This window comes from Phyllopteryx taeniolatus, chromosome 19 (assembly GCF_024500385.1).
Source record: "Phyllopteryx taeniolatus isolate TA_2022b chromosome 19, UOR_Ptae_1.2, whole genome shotgun sequence".
Taxonomy (NCBI): domain Eukaryota; kingdom Metazoa; phylum Chordata; class Actinopteri; order Syngnathiformes; family Syngnathidae; genus Phyllopteryx; species Phyllopteryx taeniolatus.
In genome coordinates, this window is record NC_084520.1 from 11,242,645 (window position 1) to 11,268,439 (window position 25,795).

Sequence of the window (25,795 nt, forward strand, 5' to 3'; positions counted from 1 at the left end):
AGCAAGACTCATGCGTATGAGAGCGTTTGAGTTGTCTTTATGAGCGTAAGACTTGTGCGTATGAGTGTGTTTGAGTTGTATTTATGGAAGCCTTTCGGTAGTTTGTGTGTGTGTGAAAGAATTTGAATAGTAAGTGTGAGAGCTAATCCTGAATAATGTCCCTAACGGCTCCTCATATTCTCCCGTGAGTTATTTACATTAGCTTTGGATTAGTCGTTATTTCATATCGACTCAGGCAAACCTCCATTCCAGCAGGTGGTGGCATGGACAGAGATTTCTGTTGAGTGGGCCATTAAATTCTTACCAAATTACAACACTACAAATGAGTGAGTGCAGCTCAGATTCACCTGTCATTATAATTAAAATGATGCGGTGCTAAATTTTAAATACTATTTTTATTTGCATTTTACACAGGTTAAGTAAGACCTAACCAAACAAGTTATGATCATTTTTAAGTCTCATGACTGACAGGAGGGTGGCACGCCATTTCTAAGCCAGCACACTGACAATATGAAAGCAAATGTTCATCTCAGCCAAACCAAATGTCATTAAGCTGACATGTGTTCTGTGTTGTGCTGCCAGATTGTCACTCTGGTTTGATCAACTGGTTTTAAAGTTCAAATGTAAAACAAAGCATAGAATATACGAAGGTTTCACAAGACTGTACCCTTGCCGCTCCCTGTAGTTTGAACAAATAAATGCACATTTACTCCAAACACCCCAAAAAACAAAAAGTGTCACTGTCAAGGTTAATATTGTCAGTCATGCCCATCGCGTGTCAAGAGGTTTGGATTAGTCACTCTGAGGTGTACCTTGTGCATTATTTATCAACAGGCTCCATTTTCACTTCACTCCACACCGTCTCAGCCAGACGGTTAGGATTTAGACCTGTTGTCTTGCTGACAACAAGCGCACAGTAGTTAAGAAAATGGAGAGAAAGTAGAGCTGGACCCACAATGTTGTCTTCTGCTTTGCCAGAGCATCTATAATGATCAGAGAGGACGCCAGTCAGCGGTGGCGTGTAAAAAGTGCAGTGACACGCCATCTTTGTGCCTGTGGTGGGGAGCCACGCTCTCTTGTTTTCAAGAAGGTACAAAGTACTGTTAGGCCAGAGGTCTTAAAGGGACTAATCGGCGCAGGTGAAGAGCTTTCAGAGTTATGATGAATACTTAAGCACGATCAGGTATCCGCTGACGCTCGTATACGTCCAAATGTTCAGGCACATGGGGTCGAGACTTTGGTTCTTCTTGCACAGTGGAAAGAAAACTAACACCTGTAAACCCTACAAGGTGCAGGAGATCAGACCGCTGAGATCAGAGTGTATTTTTCAGACGTGTTCCACCACGTGCATGTTTGTTCTTTTTTGCTGAGAGGAAATGAATGCAGTGTTTGCCAACTATTTAAAGCACAACACCAAGGTCCCCCCAAAAATACTGTACTAACAATGATGAGCTCATGTTACTTCACTGACAAATTTACTTACGGCGTGTGAAGCGCAATTGCGAGTTACTTAATTATTACTGGGCCCCTCGGCCGAGAGGCACCCCGGAAGCCAGTTAGACTTTGGTTTTATGCTGTCACTATACAGAATCAGAAGCATCTTTATTTGCCAAGTATGTCCAAAAAACACACGAGGAATTTGTCTCCGGTAATTGGAGCCGCTCTAGTACAACAACAGACAGTCAATTGACAGAGAATACTTTTGAGTCATAAAGACATTGAGAAAAACAGTCACTGAGCAATAAAGGGTTGCTAGTTATCTGGTAATGCCGGCACATTTTTTCATTTTTCATTTTTTTGACAATTGTGCAAAAAGATGCAGAGTCCTCTCACACTTAGAGAGGTTCCAAGTACATCGCTGGCATAGATAAATGAACAAATATATATTTGCAATGAATTACTGATAATTTTCTGACAAGTAAAATTGATAATTTCCCATGGCACCGTTTTAGGACATCACCGAATTAGTGTGTTCAATTCATTTCGTTGGAGTTGAACTGCAGAAGACAGATGTTGCTCAGAAGCAACACTGGCCAACAAGATATTCAACAACAATACATTATTAGAAAATATTCCCAAGGGTGAGCGATTCTAAAAAGTGCAATAAAAAGCACAATGTCACCAATTAACACTTGAACAAGGAACAATTGTGCAAATAACTACGTTTAATGGGATTTACATACAAAACTTTTGTTTTGGTAAACCACACACATTTAATTTTGATTAAAAAAAAATCCCATTTAATAATTCTGATGTCCTTTTCAATCAATGTGGGATTATGTATATTTGTAATTGTAAACTACAAGGAGGAGGAGGGATGAGCAGAAGTCCACTTTGAATAATTCAACCACCTTTACCAGCTCACATCTCCTGCACCCCCTCCAGCTCCTGTTTCCTTCGTTACTAATTACAGCAACATTCTGACAGCTCGCCTGCCTTCCCACTAATGAAGTGCTTTCTACTAGGATAATAGCACAAGCCAATGTATGAAGTCTTTGAAGGAGGAACCATTTTGTTAATGTCTCCCAAATTACCTGCCGTTGTGTCTTGCTGAGTTTACAGATGCTCCACATAAGTGAACATTGCCATTTGGCATTATCTTTACCCCTGTTCTGCATTGAAGTTCAACGTAAAAATACACTTTCTGTGACACAATTAGTAAATGTATTAAAAGAAGCAATTGTTGACCAATTGTCCCCAGTGATGCTCGCGTTCGCTGATAGTTGCCTTTATTGCACATCAGAGAGAAGGAACTTGCTCAATTACTTTCTGATGCCACAGCAGTCATATGCATCATACTTGGTCACAGGCCTAACAGACAGTCATTGCTGAGGAATGTATTAGAAGATCAGAGTAGGAAAAAGGAACTTTTCTGCATCCTCCACCCATGTCATTAGTCAACAGTAACAAGACTTTCATTTGGAGAGACTTTTTGACACAATTTCTTCTTCCTCCCCCATTCAAAACAGGTTTTTTTTTTTGGGATTGATTTAGTAATTCCTTTAGGGTGCAATAGAAAGGCTCACCTCCCATTCTCTCTTTTATTTTTTTTTAACAGTGAGGTGATGTTGTCTACTGCAAGACCACAGACTGTTAATTCTCTCGGAAATCTCACTAGGGGGCAGTCTTGAGCCAGAAAGGACTAAATGAGGGAAAGGGGACAAAATGCCATGCAGACACAGCAAAATATTTCCACACTGGATGGAGCAACTGTAAGCTACCAGTTGGCAACCTTATGCTGTTGGGAGGCTGTAAAGATTTGGTGACTTTGTTGGGGAATATGCAAAAAGCAAGCCTCACCCATCAGCCACCTGTCAGTTTCAGGTGTAAAGGCAGTCAGTATGCAGGATGCCCACACAACACAATCTTTTGGATCTGAATGAGACCATTGTCCCGGTCAGGGTCTTGCAAGAGACTGAGGGCATTGTGCGCTGCTGCTGAGTCTGCAGGGAGGCTGCTGTCACCAGCAGTAGCCCAGAGGACACGCCGCTGTCTCGACTTTGTTTTGCCAGCGACAGGGGGACCTTGTTTCCCCCTGATCAGATGATGATGAAGTGAGCTGCTCCGGATTCTTAAGCGTCGATGATGGCTGTCGGCGCTTGTTTGATGCTTGATGTTTCTCCTAAAGGCCAGCGGATTGATAGATGATCGAAATCAGGGGTAGAAAAAGGCTTTGTGTACTGTCTCTGTTTTACATGATTCTGAAGTGTCCCATTTATTTTGGATAACCTTTACCTAATTATTTTGCTCCTGTGTTTTTTATTTATTTTTTATTTTTTTTTAAAAAGCTCAAAAGACGCCTTCCTTATGTGGAAGTTCTGACCCTTTAGACACTTTTTTTAGGAGTGCGTTTCTTAGTCACTCTTAGTCATTCTGGAGTGGAGAGATCCCAGCTCTCCTTAATGGCCCTTTGTTCAACCTGCGGGCTTAGAGGTCAGGGGTCAACTGCACCTGAGGCCGGTTCCCACAAACAAAAGCTCTGTGTTTACTGGCACCAGGCCACCACTTCCATGTCTCCTGCAGAAGGGAGCCCACTGAAACAGACGGGGCTTCTTGATAAAGCACCTTCCACGTGATAATGTGAAGAGTTTGTTAATGGTGTCACTGTAAGTCCCCCTTTATTTCCAAATTAAATATTTTTAAAGATATTTTTTTCTGGCTAGAGTTTGTGATATAGCTGATAAAAGTGATATCACCTGGTGTCATATAGTTACAACTAAAAATAAAACAAGAATACAATATTTGACAGTAAATATATGCGTCCTCAAGCTATCATACTTAAGTATAAGATGAGGCGGAATTTTCGAAACACCTTAGGATTCTTTGTCAAAAATCAAATGGCGAGAGACGCCAAAGAAAGCTCAAAATGGAAGCCGATACAGTGCATTGGTAAAGCACAGCATATAGCAATCACTGCCCTTTTGGGCAGCAAAAAATATAAAAATAGATTGGAAGTAAGTGATCATCGGGTGTACCACGGGAGATTAGGATTGTTTACTTCAAATCATTTATCTTTGTCCGTCTATTAATGCCAGCGACAGAACAATTACACGCATGAACAATGAAATACTAATTCTAATTCCATTAGATGGCAGAAGGTGGAATGTGGATAGAAAAAGTCTACACACAAATGGCAGGTTTTTGTGATATAAAAACATTTGACCAAAATTAATCATTTCAAAATGTTTCCACCTGTGACCTACAACCTGTACAACTCCATTGGGAAAAAAATAAAAATTCAAGAGGGGGAAATAACAATAAACTGAATGTGGCTTTGTTCAGAATTAACCAATAACATTCAAACTCATGCTAAATGGGACTCAACTGCCACCATTTAAAGTGCATCTGATTAACCCTAAATAAATGTCAGCTTTTTTTTATTGGACCGCAAGAAAATCTCCCAAACACATGAGAAAATGTGTTACGGTCTGATGAAACCAAGGTTTTGGTCGTAATTCCAAAAGCTATGTTTGGTGCAAACACAACACTGCTGATCACAAAAAGAACACCTAAAAGCCAAAGGATGTTCGAGTGAAAAATGTATTTGGGGTTACTCAGATGCACTTTCAATTCTGGCAGGTGTGTCCTGACTCCTATTTGACATGAGTTTGAATGTGATTGGTTAATTTTGAACAAAGCCACATCCTTATTTTTCTGGGATGTGCAACCATGAGAATGGAAACATTCAAGAAATGATTACAAGCAAGATTTGGATATTCCAACAGCAATGACAAGTATCAATATTTCTCTTTTACTCCAACACAAACATCATTGAAGACTTTCTAAGCCTGATCATGGAAGAAAAGTCAACAATTCCACTTCCTGCCATTCCCAGCTTCTCTCCGGCACCAATTCAAGGACAACAGATGGGAATCTTTAAGCTGCCACACACCCGCCCATGAGCTGAAGTATACAAGGGGACTGAACAAGGCAGATTGAACTCCAGGATGGAATAAAAGAATTGTTGGGGGGTTGTGCGGGCGGGGGTTCGTTGATGGAGGGTGGGTCGTACCTGTCGGGACACGAGTGCAACAAGTGACGCTCGTCCCCGAGGCCCTGCCCGGAACACACAAATGGGCCAGCCCCCCTCCACCTGTCACATTGTCACTTGGATTGGGAAGCAGCAGGGAGCATTTGAAATATTTTACCCCTCCTCTTATTGATGTTACTCCACCTCCTAATGCATCAGATTAGGGCTGCAACTAAAGATTACTTCAATAATCGATTAATTTGTCTTCTTTTTTTCGATTAGTCGATGAATAGCATAACAACTATTTTCATCCCTTTATTCAAAAACAGCCTATTACAAATTGACAGTGCAGAAAATGCACAAACGTACATTGGTTATCGGAATCAGAATCATCTTTATTTGTCCCAAAAAACACACAAGGAATTTGTCTCCGGTAGTTGGAGCCGCTCTAGTGCGACAACAGACAGTCAATTGACAGAGAACACTTTGGAGACATAAAGACATTGGACAAAAAACAGTCACTGAGCAATAAAGAGTTAATAGTTATCTGGTAATGCCGGTACTCTGGCATGAGTGGCCAATATTGGTCAACAACAGATATGCAAATAGTGCAGCGTGGCGAGACTACTACAGTGAGTGCACAAGTAGTATATAATTGGCCCCACAGAAATGTGACAATGAACGCAAGTCAAAAAATTGCCAGCATGTTGTAATGGAATTGTAGGTTAGGTGTTTAAGAAGTTGATCGCAAGAGGGAAGAAGCTGTTGGAATGTCTACTAGTTCAAGTTTGCATTGATCGGTAGCGCCTACCTGAGGGACCGGTGACCGGGATGCGGAGGGTCCGAGAGGATTTTGCACGCTCTTGTCTTAGTTCTGGCAGCGTGCAAGTCCTCAAGGGTGTGTAGGGGGGTACCGACAATCCTTTCAGCAGTTTTGATTGTCCGTTGCAGTCGGAGTTTGTCCTTTTTTGGTAGCAGCACCAAACCAGGCTGTGATGGAAGAACACAGGACTGATTCGATGACCGCTATGTAGAACTGCCTCAGCATCCCCTGTGGCAGGCCGTGCTTCCTCAGAAGCCGCAGGAAGTACATCCTCTGCTGGGCCCTTTTTGAGGACGGAGTTGATGTTGGTCGCCCACTTCAGGTCCTGAGAGATTGTAATTCCCAGGAACTTGCAGGTCTCGACGGTTGACACAAGGCAGCTGGACAACGTGAGGGGCAGCTGTGGCGAAGGATGCCTCCTGATGATTCAGTTATTGGTTTGATTCGTGACATGTCAGAGATTAGGCAAGAATACTGATCATTGTTTCCCAAAGTAAAATCAGATGTTTGCAAATGAAAACAAAGATAATCAGCAGAACTCTGACAATATTTACTGCTACTGTTGAGAGGCTAAAATTCCGAGGCTTTGGACAATTTGAAATTAAACAAGGTTTCTAAACGATAAATCGATTATCAAAATAGTTGTCGATGAATTCTTTCACCTCAACATCAGATCCAATATGCTTGGAGCTATTAACTTTTCCGACTTCAGCAAATGTCTTTAGTCTTTAAATTCTATTTTTTGCCAGCAGAAGCGAAAATGCAACAGATACTCTCTGGACAGACTTCTGCTGCATCTCATTGTCAGTGACGGCAGTTAGCATGAGAAGTGACATCTGCTACTTTTGGACAGATAAATAAGAGAGAGACAACATGTGGAGAAAATCCCAGGAAGACACCACTATTCCACCCACACTCTTTGATTCCTAAGTGAACGTTGCTTTATTGCTGTAAACAAGCGAAATGCTCGGCACCAGGACTTCAGTCCAGTAATCATATAGATTCTTTGCCATGATCGATGACTCGGAATCCTTTGTGACATCATGTGACAGAGCCAGCAACTTCTCTTTAGTACTCATTTGTGGTGTCTTCATGTTGTTTGACATCTTGACTGTGGGCCAGGCTCAGTGAAATCCTTGACACTTTCAAAATTATTGATGAATTCGTTTGAGCGTCACATTGGAAGTTTGCCTTGTCAAATCGTCTTCTAATTACGAGAATCAAGCCAACAGAATGAGTCAAGTCAAAATATTACAAGAATAAATGAGAATATTATGAGCATTCGGCAGACGACTGTTGAGGATCTGAGTGTCGAAAGACAATCAAATTGAATTAAATTGTATTTTTATTTTGAAAATGTAAGAGTAATAGCAAACAAGAACAACAAAATGGACACAATTGACATACAATTATAAAAATAGAAGTACAATTGTACATATTTGAAAACTAAAAACATATTTACTCCTATCCCCATCAACATAAACAATCAATATTTTGGCACAGAATCGTCAGTATGAGCAGTTTTTTGTTCATGAGGGAACTATAAGCACTGAAAATCTCCTTGTTCTTTGTTTAATAATTAATATATCGGAGTGTTAAAAGAATCACCAAGTGTATAAAATGAGGCTTCAAAATCGTCAAAAATCGTTCTCTCCGCTTTCAAACGCTGTGGGCGTCCCCTCCCCTCTTAACTGTAAACTGTCAATCAAATACAACATTTTCACTCGCGCTTCAGACTTCTCTCTGCGAAGTGTGCACACTTACACCTTTCTGTGCGTGATGTACATGCACTCGTGGTTGACAAGGTGGCGCTCTTAATTTAAATTTGTATTTTTTCACTGTGGCCATAATACTTTTTTGGGGGGGCGGGGGGGTTCATCCTGCCATCAACTCCTTACGTCTCAACGGCAACCTCGATCCCTTGCTGCCTACATGAGCGACACGACTGCGCTCATTCACGACAACCTTGTGGGCTGCTGCCTTGCCGATGTGCAACAGGTGGCAGACAGTCAATTCTACCATTAAAAACCAAACAAGGACAGTTAAAATAACAAATAGTGTTTTGGGGGTGAGATGACAAGTAGTGAGTCTGACTCACCTCAGCTGCTCCACAGCTACAGAAACCTGTTGAGTGGAGAGACTGCACGGCGTTACCTGCTAACGTGCATAAAGAAAAAGAATTCAGATTATTATTGTGATTATTAAGGGTGGCGCAATTTAACCCGCCCTTTGTGGCTGTACCAGCGACCACCCCGAGTCTTGATTCACAAACTCTGTTCTACTAGTTACCAAGTAACTAGTTGGAAACAAACAAACAAAAAAAGCCTTCCTCAAAATATGCATTGAAATGAAGCCAACTGAAGTTTATTTATTTTTATTCACTTGGTTGACATATCACAGAGGATTTGCTGGAACAGTAGTGTTCATGAAAGTCAACATAATCTTAATACCTGTATGCTATGCGAAGTTTCCAGAGCGCTTTGCTTGTTTTACGCGGCCTTTTAAAACTTTCTGCAGGATTAAAAGAAGTTAGACGCACACAACGCACTATTTCCCTTAGGCGGGAGATGAGGAACCTTTCCCCTCTCGGCTCTCACACTCTACGCTAGTCACGCAAGCCTCATCAAACTCCCACACACACACACACACACACAAACATAGATATACACACATAAGGAGTCATAGGAAAACACACAGACGAAACCTCACACTCGAACAGAATGAATCAGTGGCAAACCGGGATGGTGAAGTCTCATATTGTGTGAGGTTGTGTTTGTGTTTTATGTGGCTATTTGAAATTCTAACCACAAGTTACTGTTACAAATATGTGGGTGACCTTGAGTATTTGTTACATTTGCTTTGCAGTCAATTGATGTTGGGATTCAGAAGTTTTGCTGTCATTTCATGTGAGGGAATGTATTTGCATGACAGTGTGTTGAAATTAGAAAAATGCAATAATATATATGTATGTGTATACTGCAACAACATAGTATTTGAGACACCTGCACGATCAAAAGGTCTAAGTGAGGCACTGTTGTTTCCTTGAGATACAATACAACTTGTGAGTTCTTCGAGATACAAGACACCAGTCGACAGATTTTTTTTTTAGATTTTATTTGAATTCGATACGAGCGCTGTATGGCGGCAGTGAACTCAACTCACTTTACAACAAGCAGCAGTTTGACAGAATTACAAAATAGAGGCTTCAAGCTGTTTAATGCCACGCACAGTTTGACTTTACTGTCAAACTAAACAGAACAAAAGCACGGCCACATAATTCAGCTAGCTTGATGCTAACACATAATTGAAAACACTATAGACAAATGAATAGCACCAACGTTGTCGTGTTACAACCCTTTACGCGATGAACAGTGCAGCAACAAATGTAGACGTACCATAAAATAATACTAACAGGCATATATTCTTTATCCTCTGAAAAGAACGACTACAGCTTAGTGAGTTACTTACAGTAGTTGTGAAAGTCTTCTTTGTTTGTAGCTGCATAACTCTATTATACTTCCCCTGGTGGCCTAGTTGCACACACCAGAAGGGGCCTCAATGAATTATATTTTGTGCAAAAACTGGACAATTGCTTCCATTCTATTTAATTATGTAATTATTATATTATTATTATTTTTATGAAGTACAACATTATAGCGATCTCTTTTCCTTAATAAAAAAAAGAACATTACAAACGTTTTTTTTTTTTGGGGGGGGGGGCCTGGAATGGATTAATGGCATTCATTTCAGTGGGGAAAGATGATTTGCGATACAAGGGTTTTGAGTTATGAGCGTGGCCATGGAATAAATTAAACTCGAATATCAAGGAACCCCTGTACCTCCAAGTTTTTTTGGTTTTTTTTTTTTTTTTTTTATGTGACAAACTTTTAAAATGATTTTTTGTGTGTGTTTAGGCTAAAAAAAAAAAGAAAAAACATTTGGAGTCACATGCTTTTCATTGGACAGCACTAAAAATAGTAGAAAGCTCTTAATATGATACAGTGGAGTTCTAGACAACTGCATAGTACAACCACATTTTAATCGATACCCATCTCTCATCTTAGCAGTGTTGTCTTTGTAATGGCACAATCTTTAATACATGTGTTGGCTCTCATTCTATTGTGCATGTGTACCTAATAAAATGTCCTTTCAGTTGTGTATTGCATTGATTAATTTGGATGGCACTACGTTAAGTTTCTGGCTTGCCAAATTGTACAAAAACAAAGCAGTAAAACCAAAGCTGGCAGCGTGCTTCAAAACAACCTCGGGGAAGGGGATTCATTGCTCAATGTCTGAATGGAAAGATGCACCACCCCAGAATCAACAAATAATAGAAGGCACATCTCCCTAACCTCTCATGAACTTGCCATCATGCTGCACGGCATCGACTGCAAGCACATAATTTAAGCAGCTCACGCACAGACAAACTTATTTTTCATCATCTTGACTACACAAAGCAACCGTAGCGAGCCGGACAAGCGGGGTCTTTCAAACCTGCCTTTCTATGCATGGCTAGCCATCATGCCAGGGTCGAAGTAGAGGTCAGACACTGTCTTATTTGGGGAAGAAAGTCCTTGGTTGCCCAGCTAAATTTCACTCTGCAGTTGTGGGGTTTAAACCCTCCGATTTCAAAAGTTGTTTAAATGCTCTCAGATGCTCGGGGGGTGGGGTGAAGGTTGGCTTGCAACCCATGATGGACAGTTGAAAGCAAGATCAATTATGACTAAAACTAACTAAAAAAAAACAAAACGTGATTAGAAAAAGGGGCCGGATATTCTTATGCTTATTTAAGCTCTACGTGAGATACTTTCGCACACTACGGATATGCACAAATTCTTGTGTCCGTACTCTCCGTACAATTCATTAGTATTTATCTTAACACCAAGTAGCATCTCCAAAAAATACTTGGCTCTTCAAGTACCACCATCATGACTAACATTAAATTATCATAGCGTAGTAGACCCAAATGTTCATCAAAAACAAGGAAGAGGTTTTATTCCTAAAAAATACATTTAATATTATTGTAGGCCAATATAACATTTTGCAAAGTTTGAACATTAATACTGTACTTAAATACAGGAAAAAAACTGTACTTAAATGATGGTTAAATTAAAATGAATTGCACATAATTTAGATAAAAATTGTATCTAAATAAATGTTTGACAATAAACTATTAAAGGTTGAGTATGCAGTTTTCAAACTGCTAGCAAGATTTGAATGTAGCCTCTCTTCAATCCCCGCCTCCACCCCCTCGTGTCTCTGGCTCATTAACACACGTTTATGGACCGCCAAGGGTGCTATATTGTTAGCATGACTTATTCATGATGGAGTATTACCAAGCACAAAATGTTACTGGTTTAATGTTTTTTTGGGGAATGTACAATCAATGAAACATATAAGAGAGGTGATCAACTTACCTGACGACCCGGTGAGAATGTTGACGTCGGCGCCAGTGGTTTTCCAAGCCAAACACTGCAGCCGTCTACGTATAGGACACCACCGTTATACAGTACATGTTTGCCCTTTATTTTCTCTCGAGAACTGTCCACTTGCTTCTTTTTAACTCTTGTTGCTAACCGCGGTTAAATAATCCGGCCAAGAAACTATAAGAGTCTCCTTTGCGAGAGGCTGCGATGTGTCCCTGCAAAGCTCTGTGTGCGGCGGTTGACACACAATTAAGTTAGTCAGTCTCTGACTGTTCTTGTTTCGCCATGACCAGTTGTAAAATATTTAAAATTAAATAAGGGCATAAAATAGGACCAGAGAGGGAAGATTTTTTAAGTTAAATACAAGTGAACTGTACTTAACAAATGTACTGTTGGATTGAAAAAAGTTTTAGCCACTGTAATTCAGTGATTCTTCACCTACCGCTAGAGGGAGCCAGCAAACCGCTAGTCACTAGCGGCTAGTGGTACCCATATACCACATTTGCACAACTGCATTTCTTATTCTGCAATTTTATATCACTGTTCTTGTTGTTTAAGCGAAAAACGCTTTTTTGCCATTTGTTTTCATGGCAATGGCAGTTTACAGCCTTTTCAGTTGTTCTTGCAGATCTTATTGAATGGGGATCGTTTGAACAATACTGTTATCTTTAAGCTTTTCAAAAACCCCAAATACAAACTTTGCATTTCTTACTCGATGTTACTTTCTCAGTAATTTGACGTTTATTTTGAACAACTTCCGCATTCCGATTGAATGCCAAAGCAGCAGCGCAACTAAACTCAGTGTGGTAATGACTTTTTGGACCTCTTCGTTTGTTTCGATGGTCTGTGCTTGCTCTTCCTGGAACCAAACATTTTGTCTAAGGTTTCTCCAAGTCAGAGCATACAAAATTAAAAATGTCAAGATTCTGTTCTGAGCATTTAGACCTGTCAATATGTGACAACTAGAGGGTATCTAATACTTGGACAGTGCTTCTTTGCCTCCTGCGCAAAAGGAACCCAAGATGGCGGCCGGGCCCTCGGTGTAGTTCACATACAGTGGGCTGCAGGAAATGATTAACAGTAAAAGATCAAAGCCAGCGAGTCAGGATAAACACTCCTACTCCTCTGGGGTAAACAGCGCCACTTCCTCTTTTTACAGAGTGACGGCTGTCTCCTCTGCCGCAGCACAGCGCACACATTGTCACCCCCCCCCCCCCCCACATGAGGCACTGACCTAGCAGCCAGGAAGAGCGTGTGACAGCCAGGCGCAGATATAGTGTGTGAGATCCTTGAGAAATTCGGTCTAGACTTTGGAAATGCTCATCAGAGGTGGCAAAAGTACTCCCACTCTGAACTTAAGTAGTGTACAGAAACATGTTTTAAAAAAATAATAATAAAAGTAAGAATTCAACTCCTTAGGTAAATGTACAACGGAATTTTACTGTCAACTATATATAATACTTGTTTTGATAAGTTGGCCAAAAAAACTAATCTGTGCAAAAAATGATTTCCCCCTTTTATCAAATTGCATAGTGTCTCGAACTGAGAAGAAATTTTTTTCCCAGATTTGTTTATTGCCAGAAAGTTGTGGTTTTTAGGTTGTCACAAGACGCAAACCAATTTGATACAACTCATTCTTGGAGCTAATAACTTCAAACAATTCTTTTAAATAAGGCCATGGCTAGAAAATATTTTGCTTATCCGAATCTGTTGAGTCATCGTTTTTAAAGCTTCTTGGTTCACATTCTGCCAATCAAATCATGTGTTTGATGTTTGAACACAACGGTGGAGTAACACATGTAGACAGACTATATTACAATCTTCAAAGGCATATATTCGTTATTCTCTGCTGAAAACAACTATTATAGCCTCTTATTGAGTTACTTAAAATAGTTGTGAAACTCTTCTTTGTGTCTGCATTTGGTTTTATCCTGCCCCCTGGTGGCCACGTCACACACACCAGAAGGAGCTGCAGTTAATTTATCATGATCAAACAGTTGAATTCTTTACATTCTATTGTGTTATGAATTTTTTAACCAAATTTGTTGTTGCTTTTTTGGGAGGCTGGAACAGATTAATGGCATTTCCATTTATTTAATTTTATGCATTTTTTTCTCAACTTGATGCATTCACTGGTGTACAACAGCTGTGCTATTGGGCGCTTATTATGCATGTGACCCAAGCATATTGTACTTCTATTGTCCACATCTTGGATACCTGGGGGCAGTATAAAATACAGATATACATCAAAACGGTCACAACTCCTCAATATGCTACAGCAATATAGTTTTTATTTTTTTTCCGTTAACCCGTCAATGGCGTTTTGCATTGTTTGTTTTAGCATTAATCTAAGATGACTTTCCTCAGAGAGAAATATGTGGTTGTTTTAAATACACCTCGTGTAACTCTATGTTTTAAATGTAGTGGGACAGTGAACGTCAACTGAGAGTGTACTGTATTTGAACACTTTAAATCCTCTTCTTAAAAATTGGTCCATGTCTGCCAAACTGCTGCTTATTGTGAAGTGATTTAAGTTCACTGCCACCGTACGGCCCTCTAGCTAAAAATTCTCTCGCAAGTCAAAGCAAAAACATTGTCCCAATGACCAACTAGTATTTTGGCAAACATTTTTAATTGTATCTCAAGACACCACTGTCCATGCTTTTGATTGGACAACAGCAGCATGACTCATTACGTTCTTATCCTTGAAAATAAATATATTCGATATTTAATATGGCATACTGAATGACTGACTGCATTCCACATAACGTGATACAAGTATTTGTCCGAAGAATCTCGTATTAACCGTTTGATGTTGATGCAATGTTTACATCAATGTCAAGGCGGCCCCTTGTTGAATCCCCCACATTCCCCCTTCCTTAGGTGAAACATAACCTCCTTTTGGGCTCAATGGATGGCAGATCACAGGCCCTCGAGATCTAAAAGAGACAATTATCCTCAATTGAAGGCTGACAGTAAGAACAAACACTTGGTAAGCGGTGCAGGGGTCTTTCTTCTCTCAGGGGGTCGGGGGGCTCGTCCACTGACCAGGTCAAACTGAAGCTTCATGAAGGACCCTGTTGGCCTGTTAAAACATTTTTGGAAAAACAAAAAAAACTAAGACAAAGTGCGAGTGTTCACGGATCCAGACTGTCACAGCTCAGTCCGTCAGGCCTGCAAGTCAGTGTGGGCGAGAACCGGAAAGTAAAAATACATTATTTGGCCTTGTTTGCTGCTTTGAGGCTCCAGCCTTTGACATTGTCTTTGTGCTTGGCTTCCCTGATGGATCGAGCAGCCTTTGCTGTGGTAGGCACGCAGCTCCGAGGCCAAATGTGGGTTTAAAAATAGCGAGCCCTGTGGATGTGCGGCTTGCTCGCACTGTTTCTCTTGGCCCGTCGAAGCCCCAACATACTGCCATTAATCCGCTTCATATGCAAAGCAACACAATATGATTCCTTGTCATCACCGCTTGCCAGCTCTGCTCACAGTCAATCACATTTTAGTCCGTGATAGGACAGCGCTGACATACTGAGGGGTTTGTGCTGCTGTTTTTCTGGAGCCACTCAGGCACCCAAAAAAAAACTTCACACACAAATGACTTCCAGTAATAGAAACATTTTTGTGCTTCTCTGCTTGCCATTAAGAAAAAAACAAATCTAATAGAATCATTTGTCTTTGTGCTTGACAGCTCCAAAGGACGCTTCCATCGTTTAATTGGACGAGAGGTTCATTGACATCACAAGAGGTGAAAGGTCGGTGTGGGACAACCTTTGCTGCTTCTTTTGGTGCCAAGTTGTGTTTGAGAGTTGCCAGGTGTGAAAGGTTTTTGTATTTTTGGCGGGACTGTGATGTGAACATCTGCGCTAAACATCTAGCCAGTGCAAGGGACGCAGGATTCACGCTGAAGCTCAAATGTGGACTCATTTAGGCTAAAACACACTTACGGGTGCGGAAGCGGGGGACGTGCAAGTTTTTGCAGATTTTTAAAAGTCTGACCAACAATTTACCTGTAAAGAAAAAAGCTGAGCTGCCCTTCAAAGGGTTAGTTTTTCTTCACATAACTGCACAGGTTGCATGTAAATCAGATTACAGTTGAAATCTGATGTTTACATACACTATATAAAAAGACATACACTTTTTTTTTTCTGTCTGACATAAAATCCGACTAAATTTTTCTCGTTTTTCGTAAATTAGGATTACCCAAATTGTTTCTATTTGCTAAATGCCCAAATAAAGAGTTTTCTTTTTTTTTTTAGGCAATTTTTCACTAATTTCTTCAAAGTCCGGAGTTTACTTATAGTTAGATTATGCCTTTAAACTTGAGCGAACCAAGATTTGAGTTCATTCGAGAAACACCTGTGGATGTATTTGAACTGGGTACACCGGAAACACACTGCTTGTTTGTGTAACATCATGGGAAATTGAAAAGAAATCAGACAATATATCAGGAAGAGAATTGGTCTGGTTCTTCCCCGGGAGCAATTTAGATCACCACTGCATCGTGCAGTTAGCCATCAAGCTACTCCTACAAACCAAAAAAATGCATCTTCCCAGAAGTGCTGTATATTATTTGGGATAGCGTCTCTGTTGTTGGACCACAATGGTCGGCTCCATTGTGAAGTGGCCTGCTACCAGCAGCTAGGCTAGTACGTGTCAGCCGCTAATGGGCTCGTGGACCGGCGGCGGCTCCGTCCAATACTCCACAGCCTTGCTCCGTGCGCCGCGCATGCATCCACACAACAGAGACACTTAAGGGAAAGTTAAGTGTTTAATATGTTCGTTAGCCCGCAGGCTAATAGGCTAGCGAGCTAAGGAGCTCGCTCGACGGCGGCAGGGTCGTTTATTACATCAGCGCCTCGCTCAGAGTTGCTGCGTGTGGGTCTTCCCACATAATGGAGTTTATTACCCAGATGGACTGTTTCACACAATAATCATATTTTATGTTCATTTTCGAGCACAATCAAAGCCATATAAACAACCAGTTAACAAGAACTAACGGGCGCAAACATGTTCGAGGACATATGTGATGAGTGACAACTTTGTGATGACGAAAATCCGTATGGGCTTGTGACTGGCTTCAATGGAGATGACGTTAGCTGCAGTAAAATGCGTACGGCACTTGTCGGTTTCTGAACTAAAACCTTTTGTTTTTTTATGTTTTGCATAGAAGTTGTTTAGCGTTGTAGGTTAGGAAATGCAACATCGAACGATGCTGTGACAGGCAGCCCTATTTTTGTCTAAATGCCGCTTGTCGGCTTTTGCGCTTAAACTCGTCAAACAGTTGCTCACTTGTGTTAACAGCTACAATTAAAACATTCTTTAGATATGCCAGTTGCACAGCCCCCCCCCCCCCCCCATTTTTCAACAATATAATGACTAATCCAAATTATAGGATCGCTCGGCCTTGTTTGGTGGAAGTCTGCTCATTATTTGTTTATGTTTACCTTTATCATATCACAAATTTCTCTCATCAATTTGAACCAGAATCCATATGTATTGACCATATCCTCTTTGCATTAACTATAGCCAAGAGCATAAAGACTTGGTGCCACAGTTGCATCCCAAACACAGCCCGCTTTTAGCCGCATGATATAAATAGACAATGTTTACTCACACGTCCAGTTTAGCCCACAACGGTCTAACTCTGCGCCTGACCCCTAACATAAACACGACATGGCTCCTTTCCCCAGCAACCCAGAGGGCTGCAGGTGGTCCACATGGACACCTCTATACGGGTTCTGACCTGGGTTCAAAGGTCACACCCCTCAAATGACGACCTTCCTTGCCACCCCTAATTGCCCTGTTTATTTTTAGTCCGCACCGGGCTGTGTTGAGCTATTATAAGAAACATGAACATGAGGCCATGTGCTAATTACCGTTGGGCCAGCAGACCCTCACTTTTGCTGATTGCTACCACATGCTAGCCCACTCAGAGCGCGTAGTCTCGTCTGTCACCTTCACTGTCTCTCAGTGCTGCTGCAGGATGACACTTTGCACAACGTCTTCATTATTACAAATGAATGCTGGAATCAGTGACGTGCTGAATTTCATGGAGAAGAGCCAATGAAAGTTTTGCACTTACTATGTTATCCTATTTCTCTGTTTAATATGGGTAACACTGAATGGTAATCAACATTGAAGAGGTTCAAATACAAATTGATTACATAGCAGAATACATAGAAAGGTTAAGTAATAGGGTGTAAAGTAAAATAATAATAGACTATTTGTATTTTATATATGATGTTTATAAAATTGGGCCAAAAATACAGCCGTGTAAAAAATATTAAATAAATATAAATACAAACATAAAATAACAATATGCAATATGCATTGTGTCTGTGGATCTGGAGAAAGCCAATGACGGGGTACCCAGAGAGGAACTGTGGTACTGCATGAGGAAGTCTGGAGTGGCAGAGAAGTATATTATAATAGTACAGGACTTGTGCCGTTGGTGTGACAGAGGAGGTGGGACTGCAACAGGGATCAGCTCTAAGCCCCTTCCTGTTTGCAGTGGCCATGGATAGGCTGATATATGAGGTTAGACTGGAATCTCCATGGACGATGATGTTCACAGATGACATTGTGATCTGCGGTGAAAGCAGGGAGCGGGTGGAGGAGCAATTAGAAAGGTGGAGCCATGCGCTGGAAAGGAGCGGAATGAAGTACGGCTTAGAGACAGTGGCACTGAAGAGACAACAGGAAGCAGAGCTGGAGGTGGTGGAAATGAAGATGTTGAGGTTCTCTCGCGGAGTGACCAGGTTTGACAGGATTAGAACACATCAAGGCTAGATGTTTTGGAGACAACGTTAGAAAGCACATACTTCAATGGTTTGGACACATCCATTGGAGAGATAGAGCGTGTCAATTGGTAGAAGGATGATGAGGATGGAGCTGCCAGGCAATAGAGCTAGAGGAAGACCAAAGAGAAGGTTGATGGATGTCGTGGGAGAAGACATGAGGGCAGTTGGTGTTCGAGCGGACACATGGAAAAGGATCATGCGCTTTTAAACATTTAAGTACAAGCCTCAATTTAATTTCATGTGCAGTACATTCAAATTGACTCATTATTTAATTAAAATATTTAGAATTTTCCATGTTTAAGCGCAATGTAAATGTTCAAGCCCTGCATAATGTTACAGTGGCTTACAATAATATTAAATACTGTTTTAGGAATAAAAGCTCTGTCTTGTTTTTGATGAACACTTACACTTACTACGCTACGATAGTTTACATTTGGTCTTGATGGTGGTGCTTGATGTAAAATGTTTGACAACTACTGCTGTTGTGCATGACAACGGTGTACATTTAATGCGGAGTCTTGAAAAGATTTGCTTTTTCTATCAGGAAAAACACTTCAATTGATATTAGAAATAAACCCTAGAGTTTAGCAAAATGTCCCAGTGATACTGGATGGATGCTCGAAAGCGGAAATCAAATAAAGAAGAGCGCAATCACAGAGGCCATTGCTGGAAAGGATCACTAAATGTGGTACAAGCATTTAAAGAGGCACTAAGTAATTGGATCGATTTAGGCCTATTTGTGGTCTGAAGGAGCTTTGAAATAAAGCAGCTGAGGTGGCTGTGTTGCTGAAGTTGTGAAGTTTACAAAAGATTTGATTGGAGTAGGAAGCTGCCTGTGTGGATTAGCACAAAGAGAGCGCATGCTTCTGTTTGGCACTGCGGACATTCGATCTGACCATTACCGAGCTGTTAGAGAATTAGCAGCGGAGAGTAAAAACTATCAGTTGGATCATTAAAATGATATCATGTGGACTGTTTGAATTTTTATTCATTTAGCTCTACATTTCGTCAACAATACTGAATGTTGTTGAATGTTTGAATCTTTCTACCTAAATTTACTAAACAAAAGTATATCGTTTCAGTTTAGTTTTTAATTAGTGTTTCCCCCCCCCCCATATCTTCTTGTGGCAGTCCTCTTTTGGCCTATGTTGCCTGGTAACACATGCATCAGTGCTGAAGCAGGAGCTGTCACAGAGGCGTCTGGCCAGTATCACACAGCACAGGCCCACCCGCCTCGATCTTCCCTGATGGATTAGGTTTCCACCGCACCTCGATGCGCACAAACCTGCAACTTCCTGCAGAAATGAATCACCGAGTCAAAGAAAACAATACTTTATGCTTCTTCTCAGACCTGCTAGTTAGCTATGATGTGATGTTTCCTGAACGTATAAATGACTTCGGGGAACCCAAACGGCACACCTGTTCACGCTCTGTATCCAAAAAGAAACTCAAACAATGAAATATCAACAAAGACTGGCACTTCATTTGTTTGCTTCTTAGATACCCGCCAATGCATTTACAGTATATTTTATCAATACGTTTCATTCAGAAATTATGTAAAAATACTAACAAAAGAGGGGGGAAAAAATTCTCAATGCACACAAAATTTCAACAGCTCCTTCTTTACTCTCTGGAAATTAGTGAGCGAGAAGCTTGTGATAAATGTAAAAAAAGTGGGAAAATATTTGCATTATATTTTTCCAAATAAATATGTAATAACGGTCCAATGTGCGACTGTTTGTTTTCTGCCAACAATAAATTACATATCGCCTGCAGTAAGTCAGATATGATGGTTTATGGTGGTAGCACAGGTGGGTTTTGCAGCTTCAGCGTTTCATTTATGTTGATGGCACTTTGCCAATGTAAGGAGCTGGAGGCTTTTTATGACCTCGTTGCACTTTTTTTTTTTTTCTTTTTTCTCGGGTATAACTACATTTGACAACAGAAACAATGTCACACTCATTCGTTGTAATATTAATCTGAATGATTAATATTCCATACATAACCATTGTTTGTGTATGTAAAGACTTAAAAGCAAAGATAGGATCGAGCGCTGGTTTTGCTGTTTAAGCACCTGGGAACACTTTGCAGTAATGGTTGCTAACTTTGGTTATCACGACTGAGCTGCCTGGATTAGGCTTTTATCCCAACTCTGGAATTTCAAACTTTCTGCTTTGTGAAAGCCTTAATTGAGGAAAGAGGTTGTTTTTTTTGGGGGGGGGGAGATTTTGCTTTTTGATTTGGTCTGCTGAGGTAACACCCAGCTGTTGGCGCAATGTTAATTTCTGGAGTGTCTCAGGAGCTTTTCTAATCACTTTTTGCTGTTGTTTGTCTTTTCTGCTTTTTTTCTACTGCTGCTGCAATTTAATGTGGTTGAGGTAATCCTTCAATGTGCCATGCAGCTGTACAGTAGTCTGTAGTGTCTGGTCTTTAGTGAAAGACTTTCTTTGCCACCATCCAGCTGTACAGGGATGTGAATTCCGTCACATCCAAGATTTCATCGTCAAAATACATGGGCAAGATGCGAAGTGCGGCAGCAAACAGCCTCACCTCACCTCATATTGCGCAATCCCTCACTAAATGGGTTGGGGTTAGACTTGTATTGGCACTTCATTGTCTCACTTCATGTCTCCAATGTTTTCACACACTTCTAATAAAAACTTTAATTACTATAATATTCCATAGTTAGGCTAATGTGTTTGTGTTACATATTAGTTTTGATGACGTATAAAACTGCAGATAAAAGAGTGCAAGGCGAGGCAGGTACTACTCTGCCTCCACACTATGGCCTCCCCTTCAGTGCGACTGTAGCAGCCATGTTTAAGTTGCTACCATTCTTCAAACAGAGGCCCTGCGAATCTGCATATTTTGTCCAAATGAAAGCCATTGAAGGTGGTATATATCCAACATAAAAAATGTCTAAAATCTGGACTACTAATTGAAACAGGATCTCATTGATAAAGGAAGAGCAATGCTGGATCTTAAAAAAAAACTGCTTCAAACATCCAGTCAGAAAATAACCGGCTTGATAAAATTAATTTTGTCAACACGACTTGCTAATTTAATGAGTAGCCTATTGAATACGAAAGAAATCGTGATGGGTAACCTGCAACTGGTCCTTGTGTGTAAAGAGAATGCTGAAATATTTTTTTTAAACTAGTTTTTAATATCAGCATGCCACGCCACTCTGTTTCGCTCATAAATTTGTATGACTCTTATGTTAGTGCTTCACCAGCCGTAACACTCACGCACGTCACTGGATTTATACCTCCTGGGAACGTATTTGTATGTGTTTGGGGAAATTGGGGTCCCCAGTCGTGAATCACTGTTGCTACCTGGACAGATGTTGTGGGCCACCTGAGGAGCACCTAAGCAGGGCAAACACACCTGACGGCACCCCTGTGGTTCTGTCCTCATAGGAGAACTCCCAGACGGCCCAGATGTTTTGGGCATCAGTCCAACAACAACAACAGCAACAGAGAAGTCAATGGAACATTGAAAATAAATCCCAGCGCCTCACCACTCGTGTTTATGTTTGTGACATCGGCTACCATTGAGGAAAAGCCCCTTCAATGAGGCTGAGTTTGGTTCTTCATAATGGAAGGGCTAGTAATAGAAAACTGCTGTCACGCTGTGAAATTGGTTTCACATTTTTGAATAATTGTCAAACCAGTGAATGATAAAAAGCTTGCAAGGTTGTTTCAATCCAGCATGAAATTCAAGACATGGCTTCTCCTAATTCGGTGTCTGGTCCCCCTCCAAAATACTTGGATACTCTCCAGCCAGGGACAGCTACACCCTGTTCCTGTTCTAATTCCTAATCTTCCTGAGAAACCAAGGTGGGACTGTCGGATGAAAAGGTCACTGTCCTCCAGCATTCTTGGCTTGGCAGGGGGGCAAGGGTTGGGTTGCGTTGGAGGGGCAGGTTGAATATTGAGGTAAGCAAGTGCATTGTTATGTCCAGAGTAGGTACCTAAGTCGAGTTTGGCCCTTTTTCTTTTGTTGACGTGTTTTGTCATCATTGTTGGGCAATTTAATGCACCATTCCTCCTGGCTATACAGCCCGTTTATACAGCAGAGCGGGGAGTGAAGTGGGGGAGTGACCTTTGAAAAGACGAGCTTTCAAATCTTGGAAACAGCAGACGCAGACCCCTTAAGCAAAACAAGGTACTACGAGGTAGTACGGCACCTAGCAGGCCGATGTTTCCAGTGTGCTGATCTGATATTATTTGGGTGACATAAAGTAAACCATTGCTGGTTACGTCGTTGTACTGCACATGGCAAGAAATGACAATTTGTTCGGTGACAACATTTGTCCCTCAAAACCCAAAAATTACATTTTTGTAATGTGTTTTTAATAATGAAAAAAACCTCGATAATATTGAACTTTATCACCAAAAATATAGACATAATGACATAGAATGTAAAGAGTTAAACAGTTTGTGCATCATGATTAATTCATTGCGGCTCCTTCTGGTGTCCACTACTTGGCCAGCGGAGGCAGTATAATACTGTCATGCAGACACAAATGAATACTCTCACAACTACTGTAAGTGACTCTCCAGTAATATGTTGTTAATGCATGCCTGTGAGTATCATTATATCGTCAGTCTACATGTGTTGCTGCATAGTTTGTGTTCAAATATCCTTTAAATGCTTTTTACACCGCCACATAAATGCTATTTTTTAGCCTGTCTATGGCTTTACCCATATTGTGTTAGCATTAAGCTAGCGGAATTTGAAGCAGTTGAGTGGTTGTTTAAAATACACCTGTAATGCTCTTTGTTTCATGTTTAGTTTGACATAAAATTTCAATTGAGAGTGGCTTTAAACAGCTGGAATTATTACTAATAACAGAATGCCAAACATGCGGCTTGTTGTGAAGTGAGTTGAGTTCACTGCCACCACATTTTTGCTAGCAAGTAAAAAACAAAAACAAAATATAACGACAGCTTGTATCGTACTCGTAGCTTGGGTCACTTGTATCTCAAGTCACCACTGTATTATGTTCCACAGTTTCCATTTTGCTGGAATTGTCTGTTTCTTGCTGCCCTCACTCTCCTCTCTGATACAGTTTGTCTCCTTACTACATGCCGAGAAGCCAATACAGGAGTACTCCTCCATTGCTGTTTGTTGAAATATTTTGTTGAGACTGTTGTGTTCAATGCAATGTTTTTTTTCAGTGTTTTTGCTACTACTGAGGCCATACTTCTTTAAAGGCCACTCTAAACCGAAGCGAGACTTTAGTGCACTTACCTCTTGGAGATTACGAGTCACCCCTGGAAAAGAGGTTGTGTTCATCACAGTTAGCCAATGCTTCTTAAAACGTACTCAACAAAATTCCATAACTGGATGGAAGCTTCAGGAAAAAATACATTTTAATTTCTTTCCACTTTGCTAATATTTTTCCAGAAGTGTTTTTCTTTTTCAGCAAATGCATGATTCTTAATGCCAGAATGTTACGAATTTGACACTGATACAAAATCTGGCTTGTCAATGATTGCAAGGCTCTTCTACCTTGATTGAGAATGCCAAACCTATTTGCGTCACATCTTGATTTACCTTTTGCAGGGTCAACAAGTGCCTCAGAGTTGAGCAACATGAAAACAATGTTACAGTTTGCCTGAAGGATGCAGCCAGAGCAAATGGGGTCAAGCTGTGGTCAATTGAAGCTTCTCGTAACCTCTCGTCTTTCTATTTTTCAACACTTGACGAGAGTCTCCTAAGGCAGCGCTCTTCTTAGACAGCTTTGTCGTCGCCGCGGACCCGCCTCGCTCCGCCTAGCCGGCTTTTAAAACAGATTACAGGTAAATGGGTTGTATTCCCCTGGAGCCTGCTGTCACTGAAATATGGATGCGTTTGAAGTGCTAGCCCGTACACAGTCGGCTCAGAAGTTACATGCTTTGGTATGAGTAGGCTCAGTCGATGGCGTTTTCGCTACCAGTTCGTCATGTCACGGTGAAGCGTGGCCAAATTCCTCAAACCAGTTTCTATCCTCTGGTTACTGCTTGCTCATCGCTTTCCCTCTGTGGCTTGGTGGAAATGAGAGGCGCTGAAGCCACAATTCTCACACTGGATTTATGCATACGTTTGTGCTTATTAATTAAGTTCTCATTGCAAAACAGCCTGCAAGTATGTGCAGTTTTTTGCAAAGCAGCAGTTTTATTCTCAGAAGAAAGATCTGTAATCTACTTCCATACAGGAAATGTTCCAAACCTCCATGCATAAGATAAGCGTTGTTTTTTTTTGTATCTAGGTCAAGCGCATTTCGCTTGGAGCATTTGGAGCGATGCCTTTGCCAGACAGAGGTTATTCAAGGCTGGTCTACAGGGAGCTGATTATGACTAATGAGTTCCAAGTTAATGTGACCAACCAGAGGAGGCAGCTGTCAGGAAAACGGGCCCAAACCTTATCGTGAGATCTCGTCACGGGCCAGACTGGGGGAGAAACCCACAGGAAGTGCACCACTGCCAACGCCGGTCACGTCCGACACGAGATGTTGCGAGCTTCATTGACTTATAAGGAGATATTCACCGACTGTTACGCAAAACTTCACAGCACAAATGCTTTTATTATTCTCATGATGAGTAGTGAAAAGCAGCGAATCAAGTCCAAAACATGCAAATAAGCAGGGGATTAGGAAAATATACCTCAAAAGAGATTGGGGGGGGGGGCATGCACATCACTGTTAATGCTATTGCACTGTTAATTGAAAAAAGAAAATAACACTCTTCTATACGTATATCTTCTGCAGACAAGCTGAATCCAGTTTTATTTTCCCATAGGAGACGTCATCCCTAAAGGTACACTTTTGTTTTCCCCTCGAGTTGGTTGATTGAAAACCGTGCTGTGATACCTGACAAACAGAAATAAGTGATCAGTAATTACTTTGTGGTTCAGGGCGCCCAAATCAATTGTTTTGCCTCCATGGCAAAAATTACAGCGCTTTATTTGAACACAAGCTCCCTTTAGGGGAGTTATCAGGGCTAATTGAGACCTGGGGATCTTGGTTGTGAGACGCTTATTGCCGACCGATAGAAATGAGCGTGTTAAGATTTTTGGTTGTGCCGGATTATGCAAAATTGACCCAAAACTGCCCGCTAAAACACATTTAACTGGGGCACTGGACAGATTGCCAAGGTGAGAGCAACAGGTGTGGGAATAATCTCGGTCCCACCCAGTTTGCCAGGGCCCCTATTCACCCCTCACCTAATGCCGTACGTGCATTGTGGCTTAAGAGGAACAAGACAATTATAACATTACGGCTGGCTGACTG

General features: G+C 41.0%; 1 protein-coding gene across 1 annotated transcript in view; it reads right to left on the bottom strand.

The window, feature by feature from the left end:
- si:ch211-131k2.2 (uncharacterized) overlaps positions 1 to 11,220 on the bottom strand; it is a 36,176-nt gene extending 24,956 nt beyond the window's left edge. Inside the window, exons 1-3 of the mRNA XM_061756932.1 lie at positions 11,215 to 11,220; positions 8,392 to 8,447; positions 6,282 to 6,712 (exon numbers count right to left, since the gene is read on the bottom strand). Of these exons, the coding sequence (XP_061612916.1) occupies positions 6,282 to 6,712; positions 8,392 to 8,447; positions 11,215 to 11,220 (493 nt within the window). The remainder of the gene's footprint in view (positions 1 to 6,281; positions 6,713 to 8,391; positions 8,448 to 11,214) is intronic.
- Between the last annotated feature and the right edge of the window lie 14,575 nt (positions 11,221 to 25,795).